Source organism: Scyliorhinus torazame, chromosome 9 (genome assembly GCF_047496885.1).
Source record: "Scyliorhinus torazame isolate Kashiwa2021f chromosome 9, sScyTor2.1, whole genome shotgun sequence".
Lineage (NCBI taxonomy): Eukaryota > Metazoa > Chordata > Chondrichthyes > Carcharhiniformes > Scyliorhinidae > Scyliorhinus > Scyliorhinus torazame.
Window position 1 is genome coordinate 109163884 of NC_092715.1, and position 23909 is coordinate 109187792.

Consider the following 23909-nt stretch of genomic DNA (forward strand, 5'->3'; position numbering starts at 1 on the left):
GAATTTAAAAGAATCAAACAATGATTTTGATAGGTGGATAGGAGCATTATAAATTGTATGAAAAGCTCTTGGGGAAATAATTAGTCTGGAGGAAACATATGAGAGTTATAGCGAGATAAGAAAACTAAGGTGTTTTACTTGTAACAAAGTTTTTTTTTAATAAACATTTTATTGAGGTATTTTTGGTATTACAGCAACAACAAAATAAACAACATACATGAATCTATAAATATAGTGCAAAAGCCGTCTCCCTCCCTTACAAGTCCCACCTTTATTAACCCCCTACTCTAAGGTAAACTAACCCCCCCCCTACCACTTCTGCTGACAATTAATTTTCCACAAAGAAGTCGACGAACCCCGGTGCAGACAGCCCAGCCAACAACAGAACATCTGTTGAAGGTCATCCAAGAGCACTTCACCGCGCTGAAACGGGACAGTTTAGACCCGATCCAGAAATCAATCGAGCGCGTGGAGCACAGGCTGGATGCCCAGGATCGGACAATCCAGAAGCTGGAGAAGGCGCTGGAGGAGCAGGAAGATCACCAAACGGTGGTGGAGATGGAGATGGGGATGCTGAAAGACCAACAAAAAAGGCTTCTGGAGAAGGTGGAGGACCTGGAAAATAGGTCCCGTCGGCAGAATTTAAGGATCGTTGGCCTCCCGGAGGGGGCGAGGGAGTGGATGCTGCCGTGTATATGGCAGACATGTTCCAGAAGCTGTTGGGGAATGATGTCTTCCCTCTTCTGTTGGAGGTGGACAGGGCGCACAGGGCACTGGCGAGGCAGCCGCGAGCGGGGACCCCCCCCCCCCCCCGAGCGATGGTGGTCAGGTTCCACAGGTTCCTGGAGAAAGAGCGGATGCTACAGTGGGCCAAGCGCACACGGAGCTGCAATTGGAACAATAGTGTCTTGCGCATCCACCAGGACCTGAGCGTGGAGGTGGCCAGAAGGAGGGCAGGCTACAGGCAAGTCAAAGAGATTTTGTTTAAGAAGCAGGTGAAGTTTAGGCTGCTGTGCCCGGCATGCCTTTGGGTCACGCACGAGGGACAACACCATCATTTTAAGGAGCCCGGGGACGTGATGTACTTCGCCAAGAGAGAAGGGCTGGTGCCGAACTGAGGACTTTTGGACTTAAGTTAAAAAGTTATTGAGTGATGTTTATATGTTTTTCTTGTTTCCTGTTTTCTTTCTTCTGTATTCGAGTTTTTGTTGGAAAAGAGGGAAGTTAAGGTATTTGGTTCTGTGTTTTTTTTGTGTTCTGATGAGGGTGGTTGGAAGTGCCTATTACTTACTTTGCATTACTTGAATTGCACTAGTGTCAGGGTTTTCTTTGTTCCTTGGGTTTTTTTCAGAGCAATTGCTCCAGGATGGCTGGCATATAGAAGTAGTATCGATGGGTGGGGGGAATGGGTCAAGTGGAACAATAGGTGGGAAACCTGTTGGTGCCGGAGTCGAGAGTCGCCAGGCTAGCTGGGTGAGCTGGTCTACGGAAGCCAGGTAGGGGGTGTGCATATAGCTAGTTTATGGCAGGGATTAGGTTACAGGGTGTTGTTGCTGGGGGGGGGGGGGGGAAGGGGGGTAGTTGATCTGCTGACGAGGGAGGGACTTGGGTTTAGTAACATGGAGGAGATCGGAGGCGGGCCAGGGGAGGCGCGACACAGGGTCTAGGGGCGGGCCCAAGAATGGAGATGGCTGATCGGCGGAGGAGGGGGGCACGGTGCCCCCAAACCAGGCTGATCACCTGGAACTTTAGAGGGTTAAACGGGCTGGTAAATTGATTTTTTTCATCATGAGCAGGGATTTGTTGGCGGGGGTGACGGACGTAGAATACTCGTCGATCGCTATTTCGGACCATGCTCCATATTGGGTTGATCTGTAGGTCTGTAAGGAAAGCTTTCAGCGCCCTCAATGGAGGCTAGAGGTTGGTCTGTTGGCGGACGAAGCAGTGTGTGAGAGGGTGAGGAAATGTATGCAAAACTACCTGCAGGTCAATGACACAGGCGAAGACTCAGCTGGGGTGCTCTTGGAGGCGCTGGAGGCAGTGGTGAGAGGGGAGCTGATCTCGATTCGAGCACATAGGGACAGGACAGAGGGCAGAAATGGACCGGCTGGTAAAGGAGATCGTACAGATAGACAGGAGAGATGCAGAGATCCCGAGGGCAGAGCTATTAAGGGAACGACGAAGGCTACAGTTGGAGTTTGGGGTGTTGTCCACGGGAAAGGCGGAGCAGCTTAGGAAGACGAGCGATGCGATCTATGAGAATGGGGAGAAAGCCAGTAGAATGCTGTCACAGCAACTGAGGAAGAAGGAGGCGGTTACGGAAATAGGGAACATAAGAACATAAGAACTAGGAGCAGGAGTAGGCCATCTGGCCCCTCGAGCCTGCTCCACCATTCAATGAGATCATGGCTGATCTTTTGTGGACTCAGCTCCACTTTCCGGCCCGAACACCATAACCCTTTATCCCTTTATTCTTCAAAAAACTATCTATCTTTATCTTAAAAACATTTAATGAAGGAGCCTCTACTGCTTCACTGGGCAAGGAATTCCATAGATTCACAACCCTTTGGGTGAAGAAGGTAGTCGATGTGGGGGGAAGCTTGGTAGGAGATCCGGCAGGGCTGAACAAGGTGTTCAGGGACTTCTATAGTAAGCTTTATACCTCGGAACCCCCCCGCGGGGCCGGAGGGGATGAGCCGCTTTTTGGATGGACTGACCTTCCCAATAGTGGGTAGAGAGTTGGTAGTGGGGGCCCGATTAGGACTGAAGAAATATTGGAGGGCTTGAGGGCCATGCAATCGGGTAAAGCCTCGGGACCGGATGGCTATCCGGTGGAGTTCCATAAAAAGTTCTCTGAGATAGTGGGGCCTGATGTGTTGGGTACTCTGCTACACAGACGAACCAACACGGTTGCGAATGGTACAACTCAGTTTTATTATTAACATATATTTACATTGGTAAACTGATTACTGAGGTTCGATCATAACCCTTGAATCTGTGGACCTATTCCTCACACTATCTTGGAGTGGCACTCAGCACATGGTGGATGTCTGAGTGGCTTGCTGTGAGCTCTGTGCCCTGAGCTGTCTCCTGCTGGAATGCCCGGGAAGTGTCGTGTTCCCTTTTTTGTAGTGTGTATGCCTTTACCTGTGATTGGCTGTGGTGTTGTGTGTGTGTTGATTAGTCCGTTGATCTGTCCATCAGTATGTATGTATGTTTGTACCATGATCTTTACCTGAATATCATGACAGGGCCGGTGCTGGTTAGGGTTTTTAATGAGGCAAGAGACAGAGGGGTTTTACCTCCGGCGATGTCGCAGGCCACCATCTCCCTGATACTGAAATGGGACAAAGACCCGGAGGCATGTGGGTCCGATAGGCCGATCTCTCTGCTCAATGTAGATGCAAAATTACTGACCAAGATCTTGGCTACTAGGATTGAGGACTGTGTGCTGGACGTTATTATGGAAGACCAAACTGGGTTCGTCAAGGGCAGGCAGCTGGTGGCCAACCTAAGAAAGCTGCTAAATGTGATCATGATGCCCCCCGAGAGTAGGGAGGTAGAGGTAGTCGTAGCAATGGATGCTGAGAAGGCTTTTGACCGGGTTGAGTGGGACTATTTATGGGAGGTGTTGGGACGATTTGGGTTCGGGGAGGGCTTTATCGACCGGATTAGGCTGCTGTACCAGGCTCCGGAGGCTCGTGTAAGGACAAACAGGACGACGTCTGACAATGTTAGACTGCACCAGGGGACAAGGCAGGGGTGCCCCCTCTCCCCACTGCTGTTTGCGCTAGCAATAGAGCCGCTGGCAATTGCCCAGAGAGCTTCTAGGGGTTGGAAGGGGCTGGTCCGGGAGGGGGTGGAACACAGAGTCTCATTATACGCCAATGACCTGCTCTTATACATCACGGATCCAGTGGCTGGGATGGATGAAATCATGGGAATCTTGAGGGAATTCGGCCGGTTCTCGGGGTATAAACTGAACATGGCAAAGAGTGAGTTGTTTGTAGTCCAGGCGAGGGGCCAGGAGGGATGGCTGAGGGGGCTGCCGTTTAGGTTAGTAAGGGACAGTTTCAGATACTTAGGGATACAGGTGGCGCGAGACTGGGGTCAGTTGCACAGGTTGAACGTATCCCGGTTGGTGGAGCAAATGAGAGTCTAGTTCCGGAGGTGGGATGCGCTCCCACTGACACTAGCGGGGAGAGTGCAGACGGTTAAAATGACGATCCTCCCGAGATTCCTGTTCGTATTCCAGTGTCTCCCCATTTTCATTCCGCGGTCCTTTTTCAAGGTCAATAAAATGATTCTGGGATTTGTGTGGGCGGGAAAGTCCCCACGAATGAAGAGGGTGATGCTCGAGAGGAACCGAGGGGAAGAGGGGCTGGCGCTGCCAAACTTTAGTAATTACTACTGGGCGGCCAACAATGCTATGATAAGGAAGTGGATGGTGGGAGCGGGGTCGGTTTGGGGGCGGATGGAGGCCGCTTCGTGCAGGAGCACCAGTTTGGCAGCCCTGGTTACAGCGCCCCTGCCACTCCCGCCGGCACGCTACTCCGGTACTCCACCAGCCCTATAGTGGTGGCGACTTTGCGGATCTGGGGCCAATGGAGAAGGCACGTGGGGGAAGTGAGAGCATCGGTTTGGTCCCCAATTTGCAACAATCACCGGTTTGCCCTGGGGAATAGGGACGGTGGGTTCCGAATATGGCGGAGAGATGGGATTGAGAGGATGGGGGGATCTGTTCTTCTAAGGGAGGTTCCCGAGTATGAGGTCGATGGAGGAGAAATTTGGGCTGGCGAGAGGAAATTATTTCAGGTACTTGCAGGTGCGGGACTTTCTACGCAGACAGATTCCATCCTTCCCACGCCTGCCTCTTAGGGGGATCCAGGACATGGTAGTGTCCAGTGGATGGGTGGGGGAGGGGAAGGTCTCGGATATATATAAAGAACTTATGGGGCAGAGGACACGCTGACCGAGGAACTGAAGCTTAAGTGGGAAGAGGAGCGCTGAGGTGAGATCGAAAAGGGCTTATGGGCGGAAGCATCGAGTAGTGTTAACGCGACCGCAACATGCGCTAGGCTCAGCCTGATCCAATTCAAGGTTGTCCACCGGTCCCACATGACAGTGGCCCGGATGAGTAAATTCTTTGGACTGGAGGACAGGTTGCCAGATGTGCGGGAGGACCAGCGAACTATGTCGACATGTTCTGGGCATGTCGAAAACTTAGGGGGTACTGGCAGGGGTTCGCGGACGTTATGACCCAGATACTGAAAACAAGGGTGGTGATGAGTCCAGAGGTGGCAATTTTTGGGGTTTCGGAGGACCCGGAGACCATGAGGAGAGAGGCCGACGTTCTGGCCTTTGCTTCCCGGGTAGCCCGGCGACGAATTCTGCTGGCATGGAGGGACTGAAAGCCCCCGAAGTCGGAGGCCTGGCTATCGGACATGGCGAGATTCCTCGGTCTGGAGAAAATTAAATTCGCTCCAAGAGGGTCACTATCAGGGTTCGCCCGGAGGTGGCAACCACTTATCAACTTCTCCGCAGAAAATTAATCGTCAGCAGGGGGGTGGGGGAGGTTGGGTTTGGGCAACGTAGATTAGGGGATTAGTTAGGCGGTTCCTTGTGGGATGGGGAACTGGTTTTTTGCACTATGTTGATTGTTTTTTGCACACTGTTCTGTACTGTTGCTCTTTACTATGCCAAAATGCCTCAATAAAATTGTTTATTTAAAGAAAAGTCAACGAACGGTTGCCACCTCCGGGCGAACCCTAACATTGACCCTCTCAGGGCGAACTTGATTTTCTCCAAACAGAGAAAGCTAGCCATGTCCGATAGCCAGGGCACCGACTTCGGGGGCTTTGAGTCCCTCCAAGCTAATAGTATCTGTCTCCGGGCTACCAGGGAAGCAAAGGTCAGAAGTCTGCCTCTTTCTCCTCCTGGATTCTCAGATCTTCCGAAACCCCGGAAATCACCACCTCTGGACTCGGTGCCACCCTTGCTTTTAACACCGTGGACATGACATCTGCAAACCCCTGTCAAAATCCCCTAAGCTTCAGACATGTCCAGAACATGTGGACATGGTTCGCTGTTCCTCCCGCACACTTTGCACACCTGTCTTCCACCCCAAAGAACCTGCTCATCCAGGCCGCTCTCATGTGAGCCCGATGAACGACCTTGAATTGTATCTGGCACATGTTGTGGACGCGTTGACTCTACTCAACGCGTCCGCCCATAGACCATCCTCTATCTCTCCTCCCAGCTCCTCCTCCCACTTGCACTTCAGCTCCTTGGTCTGCGCCGCATCTGATCCCATAGGTTCCTTGTAAATGTCAGAAACGCTCCCCTCTCCTACCCACCTTCTGGAAACTACACTGTCCTGAATCCCCCTTGGTGGTAGGAGCGGGAAGTTTGACACCTGTCTACGTCCGAAGTCCCACACCTGCAGGTACCTGAATTTGTTTCCCCTCGCCAACCCAAACATCTCCTCCAGCACCCTCATACTCGGAAAGCTCCCCTCTATAAACATATCCCCCATACTCTCAATCCATGCTCTCCGCCATATCCGGAACCCCCCATCTATACTTCACGGGGCAAAGCATTGATTATTACAGATTGGGGACCAGACCAATGCTCCAACTGCTCCCACATGTCTCCTCCATTGACCCCAGACTCTCAGGGCCGCCACCACCACGGGGCTGGTGGCGTACCGTGCCGGCGGGAACGGCAGAGGCGCAGTTACCAACGCCCCCAGAGTGGTTCCCTTGCATCAAGCTACCTCCATACGCTCCCATGCCGACCCTCTCTCCTCCCCCCACCCCCACCACCCACTTTTTGATCATGGCTATATTCGCTGCCCAGTAATAGTTACTAAAATTTGGCAGTGCCAGCCCGCCCTCTCTCCGAATCCGCTCAAGCATTAGCTTACTCGCAGTGTTTTGCCCGCCCAAACAAAGCCAGTGATCACTTTGTTGACCCGGTATATAAAGGACCGCGGAATAAAAATGGGGAGACACTGAAATACAAACAGGAATCTCGGGAGGACCGTCATCTTCACTGTTTGCACCCTCCCAGCCAGTGACAACGGAAGCATGTCCCATCTCCCAAAATCGTTCTTCATTTGGTCTACTAGTCGGGCCAGATTTAATTCATGCAGCCGGTCCCATTCCCACGCCACTTGAATGCCTAGATACCTAAAGCTTCCCCCAACTAATCTAAACGGCAGCTCCCCCAATCACCTCTCCTGTCCCCTCGCCTGAACCGCAAACATCTCACTTTTCCCCATATTTAGCTTATACTCTGAAATCCATCCAAATTCCTCTAGAATCCTCATGATGTCTTCCATCCCCTCTATTGGGTCCGTTATATACAGAAACAGGTTGTCTGCATAAAACGAGACTCTGTGCTTTCCCCACCCCCCCACCCCCGGCACTATCCCCTTCCAGCCCCTTGAGGCTCTCAAAGCAATTGCTAGCGGCCCTATAGCTAGACACGAACAACAGTGGGGAGAAGGGGCATCCCTGTCTTGTCCCCCGGTGCAGTCTAAAGTAGTCCGATGTTGTCCTATTTGTCCGTACGCTTGCCACAGGAGCCTGATACAGCAACCTGATCCAGTCAATAAAGCCCCGCCCAAATCCGAACCATTCCAGTACCTCCCACAGATATTCCCATTCTATCCGATCAAAAGCCTTCTCTGCGTCCAATCCGACCTCCACCTCCCTTCCTTCCAGGGGCATCATGATCACGTTTAATAGCCTTATATTGACCACCAACTGCCTACCCTTATGAAATCCCGTCTGGTCCTCCCCAATAACGTCCGGGACACAATCCTCAATCCTGGAGGACAAAATTTTGGCCAGCAGTTTGGCGCCCACATTCAACAAGGATATTGGCCTGTAGGACCCACACAGCTCCGGGTTCTTTTTCTTTTAATCAACATCTAATTGAGGTATTTTTTTGGCATTGTAACAGCAGCAATATAAACAATGTACATGAAAATATAAACATAGTGCAAATACCACCACCCTCCCCAACAGATCCCACCATTAATTAACCCCCTAATCTACGCTAACCTCACCACCCCCCCACTCCTTCTGCTGATGATTCATTCTCCGCGAAGAAGTCGATGAATGATTGCCACCTCCGGGCGAACCCTAACAGTGACCATCTCAAGGCGAACTTAATTTTCTCCAAACAGAGAAAGCTAGCCATGTCCGATAGCCCAGGTCTCCAAGTTCGGGGGCCTTGAATCCCTCCATGCTACTAATATCCGACTCCGAGCTACCAGGAAAGCAAAGGCCAGGACCTCTGCCTCTCTCTCCTCTTGGATTCCCGGATCCTGCGACACCCCGGAAATCGCCACCTCTGGACTCAATGCCACCCTTGTTTTTAATACCTTGGACATGACATCAGCAAACCCCTGCCAAAATCCCCTCAGCTTTGGACATGCCCAGAACATGTGGACATGGTTCGCTGGTCCTCCCGCACATTTTGTGCACCTGTCTTCCACCCCAAAGAATCTGCTCATCTGGGCCACTGTCATGTGGGCCCGGTGAACGACCTTGAATTGAATCAGGCTGAGTCTGGCACAAATTGCGGTCGCATTAACTCTACTCAACGCGTCCGCCCAAAGGCCCTCCTCTATCTCTCCTCCCAACTCCTCCTCCCACTTTTGCTTCAGCTCCTCGGTCTGCGTCTCCTCTGACCCCATAAGTTCCTTGTAAATGTCAGAAACGCACCCCTCACCTATTCATCCTCTGGAAGCTACCCTGTCCTGAATCCCCCTTAGCGGCAGGAGTGGGAAGGTTGATACGTGTCTACGCAGAAAGTCCTGCACCTGCAGATAACAAAATTTGTTCTCCCCCCCCCCCCCCCCCCCCCCACCAATGCAAACTTCTCCTCCAGCGCCCTCCTACTCGGAAAGCTCCCCTCTCTAAACAAGTCCCCCATCCTCTCAATCCCCACTCTCCGGCATATTCTGAACCCCCCGTCCATCCTCCCCAGGGCAAACCGGTGATTATCGCAGATTGGGGACCAGACCGATGCTCCCACATCTCCTCCATTGCCTCCAGACTCTCAAGGCCGCCACCACCACGGGGCTGGTGGAGTACCGCGCTGGCGGGAACGGCAGAGGCGCAGTTACCAGCGCCCCCAAACTTGTGCCCTTGCAAGAGGCCGCCTCCATACGCAACAAGAAGCCGCCTCCATATGCAACAGCTCCAGGTTCTTGGCCCGCTTCAGAAATCGTGGCCTGTGAAATCGTCGGGGGCAGCACCCCTCTCTCCTTTGCCTCATTGACCATCCTCATCAACAACGGTCCCAATATCCCAGAGAACATTTTATAGAACTCCACTGGGTACCCGTCTGGCCCCGGGGCTTTACCCGACTGCATGGCCTTCAGACCCGCCACTATCTCTTCCAACCCGATCGGGGCCCCAGCCCTTCTACCAGCTCCCCGACCACCTTTGGGTACTTGTAACAAAGTTGAACACACAAAGTCACGGTGTTGGTGGTTTAAGAGATTACTGGGGAGATAGACTCTTTCAAACAGGATACGGCATTGTTGTAGTTTAAGAGGTACAAAAGTCTAAGCCTGTTCAGAGGTTGGTTGATGAGCAGGTGTCAGATCTTTTTTTTTAAATTATTTGTGAGGTTAAAATTCACTTATGTACAAGGTAGAGTAAGGGAAGGAGGTTAAAATCTTAAGGGATACAGGAGCAAGTCAATATTTAATGGTGAGAGATAAAGAGATATGTCGTTCAGAAGGAGTATTGCCAGAAAAGGTGGTAATATGTGTAATTAATGGTGAAGTGAGTAGTATTCCATTATGTAAGGTTAGAGAGTCCAGTAAAAAGTGAAGTGGTAATAGAGAATAGAAATATTGGGCTGGATTCTTCGGCCACACCCGCCGCAAGATTGCCATGGACGGGAGACGGGCCATGGAAAAGTCCATTGACCTTGGGCGGGAATTTCTGGTTGCCGGCCGTGCGAGGCCGAAGAATGCCGCCATTGTCTTTTGCAGGGGTACAGTTTAGTAGTTGCACCTGTACAAATAGAGCTGGCCAGTGTCGTGCTGGCTAGTGAAGGAAGCAGTGGTGAACTACTGCTGCTGTGTACATATTGTTGTGAATGAAGTTAATTTTTGTTTGACTCTACAAATTCGTGCTGGATTCTTCGTGGCCCTCACAAAAGTTAGGGAGGCTGAGGTTCAGTAATCAGGAAAATCTTTGACCAGATTGTTGATAAAGATAAAAGCAGGTGGAGGATGAAGCTGATACCTTTAGTTCAGGAAAGCTGGTAGAGTTACAGCAGAAGGAGTTGGAGATAAAACAGTTGTATCAGAAATCCGATACAGAAATAGAATCTGAGTGTATACTGGAATGTTATTATATTAGAAATAATGTATTAATGAGAAAGTGGAGACCTTTACATATTCGGGCAGATGAGAAATGGGCAAAAGTTCATCAAGTGACATTACCAGTGGGTTATAGAAAGGAGGTATCGCTGGTAGTGCATGAGGTTCCAGTAAGGGAGCATTTAAGATTAAGGAAAACCCAGGCGAAAATACAAAATTATTATTTTTTGGCCTGGACTGCAAAAGGATGTAGTTGAATTTTGTCGTACATGTCACAAATGTCCTGGTAATATGCTCAACTGGTATTTTGTAACAGGGAAGTAAAGCAGGAGGATGTGTTAGCAGTTATAACTCAGAAAAGAGATAAATCCAGAGGATTCTGGGTATCAGATTGGCCAATGAGGAAGTAAGAAGAAATTGGGATAAATTACTGAGTTACCTTACGGAGGAAAATCAGAGTGATCTGAAAGAACTATTACAATCACACAGAGATATATGTGTGAACAAACTAGGAAGTACAAAGGCGTGATATAGATTTAGGAATTTTTGTTCCAATTAAGCAACATCTGTACAGACTCAATGCACTTAAATTGGCACAGGTTCAAAAGGAGGCTGAAGAGCTAGAGACGCTGTGTAGAAATAACCAAAAGGAAGCAGAGGAGATGCATAAGAACCTGGAAAAGAGAATTCAGAGCCTGTTTCGTGAATCACAGGTTGTCCGAGAAAGCAAAGAGAATCAGGTTGTTGAGTTGAAGAGTGTTGATTCTTTAAAAATAAAGGTGAGAAAAAGTTACACAATCTAGCAGAACTGGAGCAAGAAGTTTGAATTACAAAATCAATTGACTTTGCCGCATTTCGTTCAATGTATTATGGAGGAATGGCGACTCAGGTATGCAATACCCCCCAGAACATGGGAAAAGGCTGGAACGACTGGAAAAAAGCTTCTTCCCCAGCAGTTTTTAAGGATATGATGCATTTCTTCGGCACAAAATGGCTCTCATGTCATCTTCAATACTGAAGATGTACGTGGGGTACGGTGGTGCAGTGGTTAGCACTGTTGCATCACAGCACCAAGGACCGGGTTCCATCCCGGCCATGTGGAGTTTGCACATTCTCCCCGTGTCTGCGTGGGTCTCGCCCCACAACCCATAGATGTGCAGGGTAGGTGGATTGGCCACGCTATATTGCCCCTTAACTGAAAAAAAAAATTAAGAATAAAAAAATTGCAAGTGGCATAGTTAATGGGAGGGGCCAGCTTTGTGAGTTGCTTCTCGAACACCAAGCGGGACAGACCGGGTTCAATTTGCTCTTGAAGGACTCTCTGTAAAAGGCTTTGTACCAATATCAACAAGTGGAAACCCTTGTTAATATTATTCACGAGTGTGTGTGTGTGTGTGTATAAATATATAGGTTTGCTTAATTGGGAAAAAAAATATATATGGAAGCATTGTTAGAAAGCAAGAAAGGTGTTATAACTGTTAAATGTAAGCTATTTCTTTGTTGCTATCGTGTTTAATTCTGTGTTTAAATTAAAGTCTGCTTTCCTATAAAAGCTGTCTGCTTGTTGGTGTTATCACTCCTGTGATATTTCCTCACAATTTTCCAAGGTAAAAAGTTGGGTTCTCGTCCGTAATCCCATGATTACGCACGGTAGCATTGTGGATAGCACAATTGCTTCACAGCTCCAGGGTCCCCGGTTCGATTCCAGCTTGGGTCACTGTCTGTGCAGAGTCTGCACATCCTCCCCGTGTGTGCGTGGGTTTCCTCCGGGTGCTCCGGTTTCCTCCCACAGTCCAAAGATGTGCAGGTTAGGTGGATTGGAAATGATAAATTGCCCTTAGTGCCCTAAATTGCCCTTAGTGTTGGGTGGGGTTACTGGGTTATGGGGATAGGGTGTTGACCTTGGGTAGGGTGCTCTTTCCAAGTGCCGGTGCAGACTCGATGGGCCGAATGGCCTCCTTCTGCACTGTAAATTGTATGTATGACAAATGTGGGATCTCATTCTTGGATCCATAACAATTGGGTTCTAGTCTGGGAGCTTAACAAAAAATTGGGGTTCTTGTTCAGACCCCACAATAACCAGCCTCTCAGTACCTACCCTGTCGAGTTCTCTCCGGTATCATTCTGGTACGATACATTACGTTGTACTTCCCCAGCTCCTATTTCCACTTCCTAACCCCCATGTTATGTGCCTTCATGGATGAGTGCAGTATTAATAACACATAGACGATGAAGCTTTCCTTATTGATTCATTGAAGAAAAAAAACTTATCTTTTATGGGTCAACGTCTAATAAAACTCAAGCCTTAATTTTGGTTATGCATATTAAATGTCCATGGGCTTCTGTTGCATTGTAGAACACAATTTTTGCAATTCTCAGAAGCAGTTGCTAATTGGATGATGTTCAGTGTGGACAATTGAAATATCAATTAAATAAGAGATCAGCTGGTATGAACCACAGAGCAAGAGATCTATACCAGTGGACGAAAAAGAAAGACTTGGATTATATTACGGCTTTCATGACCATGAGATGCCCTGACGCACTTTGCAGCCAATGAAGTAATATAGGAAACATGACAGCCGATTTGCTCAGAGCAAGTTCTAACTGGATCATCTGCTGATTGAGGGATAAATATTGACAGGAATACAGAGGATAACTTCCCTGCTCCTCTTCAAAATAGGACCTTTGGATCTTTAGTGTTTATAGGCTTCGGTTTAACTTCTTATTCGAATGATGGCACCTGTACCAGTGCTGGGTACTGTACCAGCCTGTACCAAGCCCTGTACCAGCACTTTCTCAGTACTTTACTGGAGTGGCAGCCTTGATGTTTGTGCCCAGGTCTTGAAGTGTGACTTGAACCCGCAGCCTTCTGGGTGGCATTGTAGCACAGTGGTTAGCACTGCTGCCTTATCACGCAAGGAACCGGTTTGATTCTAACCTCAGATGACTGTGTGGAGTTTGCACATTCTCCCTATGTCTGCGTGGGTTTCCTCCCACAAATTGCCCCTAAATGTCCAAAGGTTAAGTGGGGTTACGGAATAGGACGGGGGAACGAGCCTGGGTAGGGTGCTCTTTTGGAGGGTTGGTGCAAACTCGATGGGCCGAATGGCCTCCTGCATTGTAGGGATTTTATGATTCAGGTGAAAGTGCTGCCAATTGAACCAGGGCTGACACACCAAATGAAAATACTGCATGTTATGAACTGGTCATATTATTTTCTAGCTTCAGCTTTTGTAAGCACAATCTAGGAAAAAAAACTTGTTTCAAACAATGAAATAATACCGTTGTTAAGAATATTTTAGTTATATTAATGATTTTGTGGGTGGACAAAGTACCAGAGTGTAGGAATGAAATATTATGTCTGCTTCTGATTTTATTTATATTTAATGATACAAGTTTGTTGGAAACGGAATCCTAACTGTGTCGTCACAGCTGCTTACTATGCTGCGTGGCACACTGGCCTGCTCCTGAAACTATTCAGAGTGCTTCCAACCTGGGCAGTGATAATTGTCAAAACACTCCTTCACAACAGACGATTCACAGTCCACACCTCCCCTGGTTTCCTGTCTTTGCAAACATCACTGCCGCCACACATATGACAAAAACCCACAAATTGGTTGAAAACATCTGTGCTGCACTTCACTCACCATTCTGTGATAACCTGTTCAGCACACTTGCTGTCTGTCTTCCATGCTGGCACCCCATATTGAACAACCTTGCTGAGCAACATCTACCAGCAGACATGCTTTGGACCAAAGAATAGAAAACACGGGTTGTCACTAACATGTTTCTTGTAGCAGACCCCATCTATTGAATGGCAGGCTTTGAACTACCATGGTGAGGGTGCTCCTTGCCAAACAGGTTCAGGACAGACCAAGCCAACCTCCACCATTGGGGCCTCTGTAAAAATCCTCTTGTGCACTTGTGGAGAGACAGAACCAATGCTGCACAATACTCAGGAGTGTCCCCTTTACAGACTAAGTGGTGGACTGATCACCTTAAACTCAACAAATTAGGTTATTGTTTGGCTTCGGATATTTGTATTCACTAAATAAATAATAAAATCCTAAGTAATCAATTTTCTAAATACCTGTTACAGATGGCATTTCATTGGGGTCTGTGAGCAAACATTTTAGAAAGTTCATAGCTGAATTTGAAAGATAATTTTGCTAACTTTTTCCTGCAGACAACCTTTAATCGCTGGCATTTACCTTCTCTTGACGGAAGATACTGTCATACCACCAGGAGAAAAGGGTGAGCTTTGACTTATTTACGTGAATGCATTTCTATCTTTTGATCAAGTTGCTTTGAAATATCATATTTCATTGATTTTAGTAGCAGACTTGTGTTAAACTGTAAAATGACAAAAACTATACATTTAAAAAGAAGGTGCAAAAAGCATTGTCGCTAATTTCTTTATAATATGCCATGCTGCTCCTGTTGTACCAGGCACTAAATGTAATCAAATGGGACTTTAGGTCTGATTTTGCAACTTCTGGCCAAATCTATAGCCAGTTAAAACACTTTTTCCCAACAAATCTCCATAACAGTACCCCCAAAAACGCTATATAAAATTAGACAAGAATAATCAAAAATATGTAAGAAAACATGTTTGCATATATTATGAATTCTGCATGTGACTAGCCAACACTGAGGCGATATTGTTGTCCCCTCATGGTTTTATGATCTTGATCCCTAAACTCTCTAATCTTCTATGTGTTACCTCAGTTGATCTGTCAATTGTATTATTAGCAATCCCTTGCTAGCAAGTATGATTGTCTTCCATGGTTCCGAAGATGGCTCATGAGGCCGATTCGGGATTTAAAAACCTTATAGCACGTTTGTTGTCATGTGGGGCGTCTGGCTGAGTGTTATCAGATCTGGTCATGGCACATCCTTCCGCTGCTTTTTAATTTCCTCCTAATTTTGTTATCCTTTTGTCTTGAGATGCTGGGATCTTTCTCACAGATACTGCCACCATCTGGTTCAATCCAAGGCAATGGTCTCCCAGGTGTTAATGTCACTTTTGTATTTCTTCATCTTGGCTTTCAACACATCCTTGCAGCATTCCTTCTGTCATTCTCTGGTGTGCCTACCCTGACTAAGAGAAGAGGGCCTGCTTTGGGAGCCTGGTATCTGACATTCAAACTATATAACCAACGCCAATGAAACTGATGGTAGATGATCATAGCATTGATGTTTGTTAGAGGATGCTGATGTCAGTGGCTCTGTCTTCCCACTTAATATGTAAGACCTTTCGCAGGCAGCATTGAAGGTATTACTCCAGTGCTTTGAGGTGCCTCCTATATATTGTACATGTTTCAGCCCTGTTCAGTAAGGAAGGGATCACAACCATATGGTAGACCATGAGCTTGGTTTCAGTTTTGATATCGTGATTTTCAAAAATTCGCTTCCTCAGGTTGCCAAAAGCTGTACCAGCAGATTCCGGAGATGTTGAATTTCTTTGTCATGGTAGGCTTTTGTTAAAGGTAAAGATAAAGGCTTTTTGGGGGTTAGCACCGCTGCCTCACAGCGCCAGGGACCTGGGTTTAATTCCTGCCTCAGGTAGCTGTCAATGTGGAGTTTGCACTTTCTGCCCTTATCTGCGTGGGTTTCCTTCAGGTGCTCCGGTTTCCTTCCACAGTCCAAAGATGTGCAGGTTAGGTGAATTGGCCAACTAAATTGCCCCTTAGTGTCCAAATGGTTAGGTCAGGTACTGGGTTATGAGGATAGGGTGTTAGACGTTTTAGTTGCTGTGATATGAAGAGTCTAAAGTTTTGTTCCTTTTTCACAAACACCCATTTATTTCATTCCAACAGCCTTTGCACAAAACTCTTAAGTATACATCACCTGAGAGAGGCCACCTGAAGCCCCTTTACATATCAGTGTCAATTAATGGATACTTAACATAAATGCGACAACTAATTGCAATGTCTCTTAACCCCATCACTTAACATAGGGTGGGGAGGTGGGCGTGGACCTAGGTAGGGTGCTCTTTCATAGGGTCTGTGCAGACTTGAAGGGCTGAATTGCCTCCTTCTGCACTGTCGGGATTCTATGATTCTCCAATTTCCAAGTTACTAGAAGTGTTCCACATTTCCCAAGCACCAATCATGTATTCTAATCAGTTGGGCTGTGGTGTGTGCATTTGGAGCTTGAGGAGGACTTTGGTCTTCCGCATGTTGAATGTAAATCCCATCTTCTCGTATGCCTCAGTAAATGGAGATCCATTTCCGTCATAGCACTTCAGAATCATCAGCGTGTGGAGGTTCAATGACTGAGGTCGGGGTGGTCTTCTTTGATTGGAGTTGAATGAAATTAAATAGTTTACCCTGCATTCGCTAAATAAGCTGCACTCCAGCAAGGAGCTTGTCTCTAATAAGATAGAGTGTGCCCGCAAGGAAGGTTGAAAAAAACAGATGGAGTTCTTTGATTTACTCCTGACCTAACCTCAAAACGGTCTGTAATGTTGAGGATCACCGTCCGCATATCATGAAGCTTGCAAAGGATGATAATAAAATTTGGAGGACAGCTCATACTTTAGAGTCTTCCAGAGTGCTTCACGATTTACAGAGTCAACGGTCTTTGTCAAGTCAAAGAACACTCTGTCGAAATTTTGATGTTGTTCATGACATTTTTCTTATAGTTGGCTAGCTGTAAACATCATGTTGGCTGTGCCCCTTGATGGCCAACACCCACAATGAGATTCAGAGTGCAGCTCTTCAGCAAGTATAACAAGTCGATTCAGAAGGGTTCTTGTAATCTTTCCTGCAATAGAAAGCTGAGAGATACCCCTTTAAATTCCACAGTTGGATTTGTCCCCTTCTTTCATAACCATGATGTGGAGGGTCTTTCATAACCATGTCATCCTTAAGATCATTCCGGACTTCCTCTTCATTCCAGATTTGCAGGATAAGGACATGGAGCTGTAATGTTAATTCCTCTTCTCTGTGCTTAAAGATTTCAGTGGGTTTCCATCACCTGCTACTTCAGTGTTCTTCATTTGTGTGATAGCTTTTATCACCTGCTTAGGCTTTGGCAGAGTGCTGAGCTCATTTCTAACTGATTGTTGTAGGACAGAGTTGAAAGAGCTCTGGTCAACAATTATTCTTGATTGAAGAGGTCATCCAAATGTTCTCTCCAATAGGCATTGGCAGCTTCCCTTAATCAGATCATTTTCTCTCTCTCTTCCCCCCCCCCCCCCCCCCACACAAAAATCAGTTTTTGGACCATAAATAATCTTTGTGGCAATGAGGAAGCCACAGATTTTATTCATGTCAGCAGGATTTGAATTTCCTTTGCCTTGTCTGTCCACCACATGTTTTTCATGTTGTGGGGGCACCTTTGTACCTCAGCCTTTGCCTGCCAACTTTTTTTTTGCTTTGAGTTTGGGTCATTCCACCAGGCACAAAGGGCGGGATTCTCTTACCCCCCCGCCGGGTCGGAGAATCCCCGGGGGCCACTGGCAGCGGCCCCCACCCGGCGATTCTAAGGGCCCCGATGGGCCGAGCGGCCGTTCGCTTTAGGCCAGTCCCGCCGGCGTGGGTTACGCACGGGGGACCCTGGCAGGTAAGTCGGACGGGGCGGTCCTGGGGGGGGGGGCGCACGGGGGAATCCAACCCCAGGGGAGGCCCCCACAGTTGCCTGGTCTGCGATCGGGGCCTACCGATCTGCGGGCGGGCCTGCTCCTTGGGGGTACTTCTTCCTTCTGCGCTGGGTCCCTGTAGGGCTCCGCCATGGCCAGCGCAGAGAAGAGTGCGCATGTGCAAAAATACGAAGGCCGGTCTGCGAATGCGCGGAATCACGCAAGAGGTTCTGCGCATGCGCAAGATCACGATGGTCTTTCCGCACATGCGCAAACTCGCGCAGTCCCTTCGCTGCCGGTTGGAGCGGCGCCAACCCCTCCGGTATCCACCTAGCCCCCTAAACAGATGAGAATTCCTCACCCTGGGGGCCCGTTGATGCCGGAGTCATTGGTGCCGGTTTTAGCCGGCGTGCTGGTGTGGGGACTTTGTCCCCGGAAGTGAGAATCCCGCTGAAAGTATTGCAGTTGTGAACATCAGTTCATTCATATCCTGATCATTTTCATCAAATCAACCCTGATGTTTCCTGACAGAAAATCCAAGTGTCTCTTTGCAGGCATTAATGATATTGCCCTCAAGGATACCCCAAGCACTGTGAACACTCTTCTACTCTTGTTTGAAGTTTGACAGTTTTCTCCTAAGGCATTGTTGGAATTAGCCTCTTTGGATTGGATCCACCATGCAGGAACCAGTTTGATGGACATAATTGAACAATTAAGTTGGTGAGTGGCCCAGTAGTCATCAGCCTCTATCATTATTCTGGTGATTATCGATATCTTTGTGGTTCCGGGCACTGTGATGACATAATTGTTCAGGTGTCAGTGCTTGGACTGTGGATGTTACCATGACATTTTCTACTTGTTCTTCTGGCGGAATGGGGTCTGTAACATATTGATGACACATAGTGATATAAACAGATGCCATGGACTCCATATATGACAAGTTCCTGATTGTTAATAGGCATAGTCTGGGCTCGGAAAATAGCAGCTTTTAAATATGACACAAAAATAAGGATTATGGTTAATTAATAAGGGTTACTTGCAACTTGTGAAGGACATTCACAGGACAATGGATTGGCAGATATTTGACTGATTAAGCTTAATGTGGAGAGTTGTAAAAAGGTAATGTGGGAGAAAGAGTAAGAAACAAACCTGTACACTAAAAAATAAAACTTCAAATAAAGGAAACAGCAGAGAGACTTAGTGGTTCAGACACAGAGCTTACAAAGTTGGAGCCAAAGAGAAAATGCTAGAAAATCTCAGCAGGTCTGGCAGCATCTGTAGGGAGACAAAAGAGCCAATGTTTTGAGCCCAGACGACCCTTTGTCAAAGCTAAAAGACATAGAAAGTGGGAAATATTTATACTGTGGAGTGAGAGAATGAAAGGTGAATCATAGCCACAGAAACCAAGGGCACAGGGTGCTAATAGCCACAGAAACCAAGGGGGAAGAGTGCTAATGGCAGTCCCCAGAGAGAACAAAAGGCTTGAAAGGCCAAACAGCAGAGAAACTAACATCAGAGGGTAAACTGTGACAGATGTAGATGTGGGGGGAGGGAAGGGGGAAGCAAAGGGGAGAAAAGGTCAGGAAAGGGGGATAAAATAGGGGGGGTAAATATATGTAATGAAAGACGAGAAAGAAAGTTTTATTAACGTGCCCTCCAACTTTTACATAGTTGGAGGGCATGTTAATAAAAATAAAGTCTTAGGTTTCATAAATAGTGTCGTAAGTATAAATGGAATGAAGTGTTGCTAGATCTATACATCTTATTGTTTGAGTGGAGATCAGCATATTGTGATCACCCAGTGCATTTTATGGTCACTGAATTAGCTTTGAGGGACAGTTACTTTTGTTATGTAATTTAAGCTAGTTTGGCAGCCAGTTGTACATAACATGATCACACAAAAATCAGAAGTTAATAATCAATAAATCATATTTTGGTGATGTTGTTTGAAGGAAGAATGGTGTCAGAGAAACCAGAAAAGCTCAATGCTCTTGTGTTGTGGGATACTTTATGTCCATCTGTAAATAGACTAGGCTTTGGTTTATTATCTTATCAGACAGTACTTTATCTTCCCATTGCTGTACTGAAATGTCAACCAAGATTAAATGCTCAGGTCCGAAATGATGGACAATATCGATTGTCTCCTCCTTTCCTCTTCCTTAGCTGGTCACTACACAGCTGTTGGCAAGGGTTGTATCTTTTTTTAATATAGATTTAGAGTACCCAATTCATTTTCTCCAATTAAGGGGAAATTTAGCGTGGCCAGTTCACCTACCCTGCACATCTTTGGGTTGTGGGGGCAAAACCCACACAAACATGGGGAGAATGTGCAAACTACACATGGACAATGACCCAGAGCCGGGATCGAACCTGGGACCTCGGCTCCGTGAGGCAGCAATGCTAACCACTGTGCCACTGCAAAGGTTGCTTAATGATGGCGTGGTGGTGCATCGTACAACATGAATCTGGATGTGCTCTGCTAATTATGGCAGAAGCCGTATCCTCCAGAGCGGGCCAGGCAACGTATCCATTATGTAAACATCCATTGGTTTTCACAATCTCATTTCTTACAACAGTGTGGCTTTCGTTATATTCATGTTGCCGATGTGTGCATGCCCCTATTCATCCAGTACCCACTCCGGTTTGTTGTGGTGGCTCAGTTGTCAATGGTACAGCAGATCTTTGCAGTATAAAGACATGATATCGGGCATTGGCTTGCATGAATACTGTTTTTGTCTCACTGCTTGTTTGCAGAGGGAGTGAAATCCCATCTCCTTGCAGTACGTCTTCGACTTGACATGTGGCTACCGCAAAGCAATGTGTGTGCAGTCAGTGGCATTCTGCACCATTCTGCAATTATTGCGGCGCTGCCTGCTTACTCCCCCTGATTCTCTCTGGCAAGAGATAATGAAATGTATCCAACTCTCTTGACATGCAGACTCGGAAACCTGGGTTATGCAATAGTGCATGGTGTGTTGAGATATGTTGCAAATGTCACCTGCTCCAGCACACAAACCTTTGTCGTGATGGTCACCATCATAGCATTCCTCTTTATTGTACAACTCTTCTGAAAATATTAATATTTCAACATGTTTTTATCTTTAGGAATTATTTTGACACAATTATATTTCCCTGCTTTTACTCAACATGCAGCATTTGGAATATTATGTATAGAATTGGATTGAGGATTGTTTGTACATGAAATTGTGTGCATAATTTTCAAACTTTCATTTGTATTTAAAGTGTGTAGGAAACTTCTCTAATCTGTGTACCCTTACCCCAACCCACAGGTTCACGCTAGCCATGTTGACAGGCAACCGCCTCTGCTAACAGCATTCATACCCTAAGTGATGCAGATTGCTTCCTATAACAACATCACTGAAATTAGGAACTTGCACCCCACTGCTGTTTGAATCATACTGCATTATTCAAATGCCTTCCAATTATTAGATGCAATGCAAACCTAAAGCCGAAGCACTATGTTGACAGTAAGATACTGGCAGTGCACTTAGCTTATCCACAAGGCCAATCGTTTCCACTCAGTGGGAAAATTAACACGATCATGAAATGTTATCCTCAAAAGAGTAACCTTTATATCACAATATTGGTAATGAGAGACAGATAGTGTCCACTGCAAACAGCAGAGTAAATTCAATTTGACTCTTTAGCTCCTCTACAGTGGTTCTGGAAATAAGTTGATTGTTTTCATATTGGGCATGATCGAACGGCCTCATCGCGCCCGACCCGGTGACATGCGAGGCCTTTAAAACTCCTTTAAATTACGCAAGAGGCCTCTCATGAGATTTGCAACACTTGGAACGTTTAGCACTGGTTCACACAAACGTGGACCAGGGTAACGGCACTGGGGGGAGGGGGGGGTTCTCCCAGACCAACGGAGGTTCCCCAGATGATCGTGCTCTGGGCAGGGTTGTACCAGGTACTCCTGCTGCCAATTTGGCACCTTAGTGCCAGGCTGGCAGTGTCCATGTGCCAGGTTGCCCACGCCAGGGATCAGATCCGTATGAGGTGGGGTGAGGGGGGGCTCAAGGATCCTCTAAAAAGTAAGTTGGGATTTTGTGGGGGTCCGGAGATTGCAGTGGGGGTCGGGAGATCGGGAGCGTATTTAAAAATTAAGGTCTTGGCAGGGCATCCCTCGGCAAGGCCAAAAGAAAGTCTGGTTTGATAACAGGGTCATTCTCGGCACCTAAGCACTGAGAAACACCCTGCTATTGCTGCCCAAAACAGGACTCTTATCTCCCTCTCCCCCCCCCCCCCCGCCCCCATTTTTCTTTTAACTTTGAAATTAGATATTTTTAACATGTACCTATAGAAAATTATAAAGTTACAGAAAAACCAAATCATTGATATCTATAAACAGATAAAATAAAAACAAAATGCCATAGATGCTGAAATTCTGAAATCAAAGAAATGCTGGAAAAGCTCTGCTTGGTTGGCAGCATCTGTGGAGAGAGAAGCAGAGTTAGTGGGGGTGTCAGCCTAAATGGCATCGCAGACCCAAAATCTCACAGGAGTCGGGAAATGAGTTTTTGACCACGAGTTCTCATTTCATGGTTTTCCACACCCTCGCCCATTACGTAACCAGGGCGGGAACATTTCAACATCCAAAATGAATGCAGTTTTATGAATGCCTTTGCAAAAAATACTCACAATGTATAATCTTTCAGTAAATCAAGATTACTTATATATGAATTCTGGTGTTAGATATGAAACGAGGGTTAAAGTACAATGGCCCCTAATGAGCTTCAATTGCATGTTGAACAGTATGCCATGGCATTGCGTTCTGTTAAACGACTCAGTGCTTATTTGTTGTCAGAATAGTGCCCAGAGATACTGCAAATCTGAAATTAGAGCATAAGAACATACAGTGCAGAAGGAGGCCATTCGGCCCAACGAGTCTGCACCGACCCACTTAAGCCCTCACTTCCACCCTATTCCCGTAACCCAGTAACCCCTCCTACCCTTTTTGGGCACTAAGGGCAATTTATCATGGCCAATCCACCTATCCTGCACATCTTTTGACTGTGGGAGGAAACCGAAGCACCCGGAGGAAACCCACGCAGACACGGGGAGAACATGCAGACTCCGCACAGACAGTGACCCAGCAGGGAATCTAACCTGGGAAATTAAAACCTAAAATATGAGAAACACTCTGAGAAAAGAAAAAAAGTTAATGTTTCAGGTCAATGAACTGGAAGAAGTTTGAGATTTCACAGTTTATAAACACATATTCCACTGAATGAAACCTTGGACCTTGTTGGTTCATATTGCTTAGCTATCAGTTGTGTGTTCCCACTGACTCATCAGGGAACCCTGTTCTGTGTTTTAAAAGAATGAGGTGAATGTTGAGATATTTCCACTTCTGGGAGAAACCAAGATTTGGGGCCATAAATATGAGAGCGCAATAAATTCATTGGGGAATTCAAGAGACACTTCCATACCTAAATAGTAGTATAAATTTGGAACTTGCTACCATACAAAGTAGGTGATGTGAATAATATAGGTGCATTGAAAGGGAAGCTCGATAAATAAATTGGGGAGAAAGGATTCAGAGGCTTTATGGCGAGACAAAGTAGGGTGGTGGAGCCTTGTACAGCATAAATGTTGGCATTGACTAGATGAGCCGAATGGCCTATTTTGATGCTGCAATTTATATGTAAATTATTATTTGTAAATCTTTTTTCTTTCAGTCGTAAATGCAGATATTGGCTGTTTATATAAACAGGCTACTATACATCCATTTGCCTTCAGAACACATACTCATCAATTGGGTAAGAACAATGCTATTTTACTTAATTTTCTTTCTTGAACTGCGCAAGAAAGCTTCTCTGTAAGAATCCCAAAACTTTGAATTATAAAAAGCTTTGTTGGTTTTCTAAGTTGTTCTTTGTAGTATTTTTATTATGTAGTTGATGGAACATATGAAATATAAAAAAGTGACTAATCCACCAAGCC

At 46.6% G+C, this 23909-nt stretch overlaps 1 protein-coding gene across 10 annotated transcripts in view; it reads left to right on the plus strand.

The window, feature by feature from the left end:
* Positions 1–23909, plus strand: part of pam (peptidylglycine alpha-amidating monooxygenase) — a 445162-nt gene that overhangs the window by 287279 nt on the left and 133974 nt on the right. For all 10 annotated transcript variants that reach the window (XM_072516372.1, XM_072516375.1, XM_072516373.1 and 7 more), the window contains exons 9-10: positions 14538–14605; positions 23645–23725. In XM_072516372.1, the coding sequence (XP_072372473.1) occupies positions 14538–14605; positions 23645–23725 (149 nt within the window). The remainder of the gene's footprint in view (positions 1–14537; positions 14606–23644; positions 23726–23909) is intronic.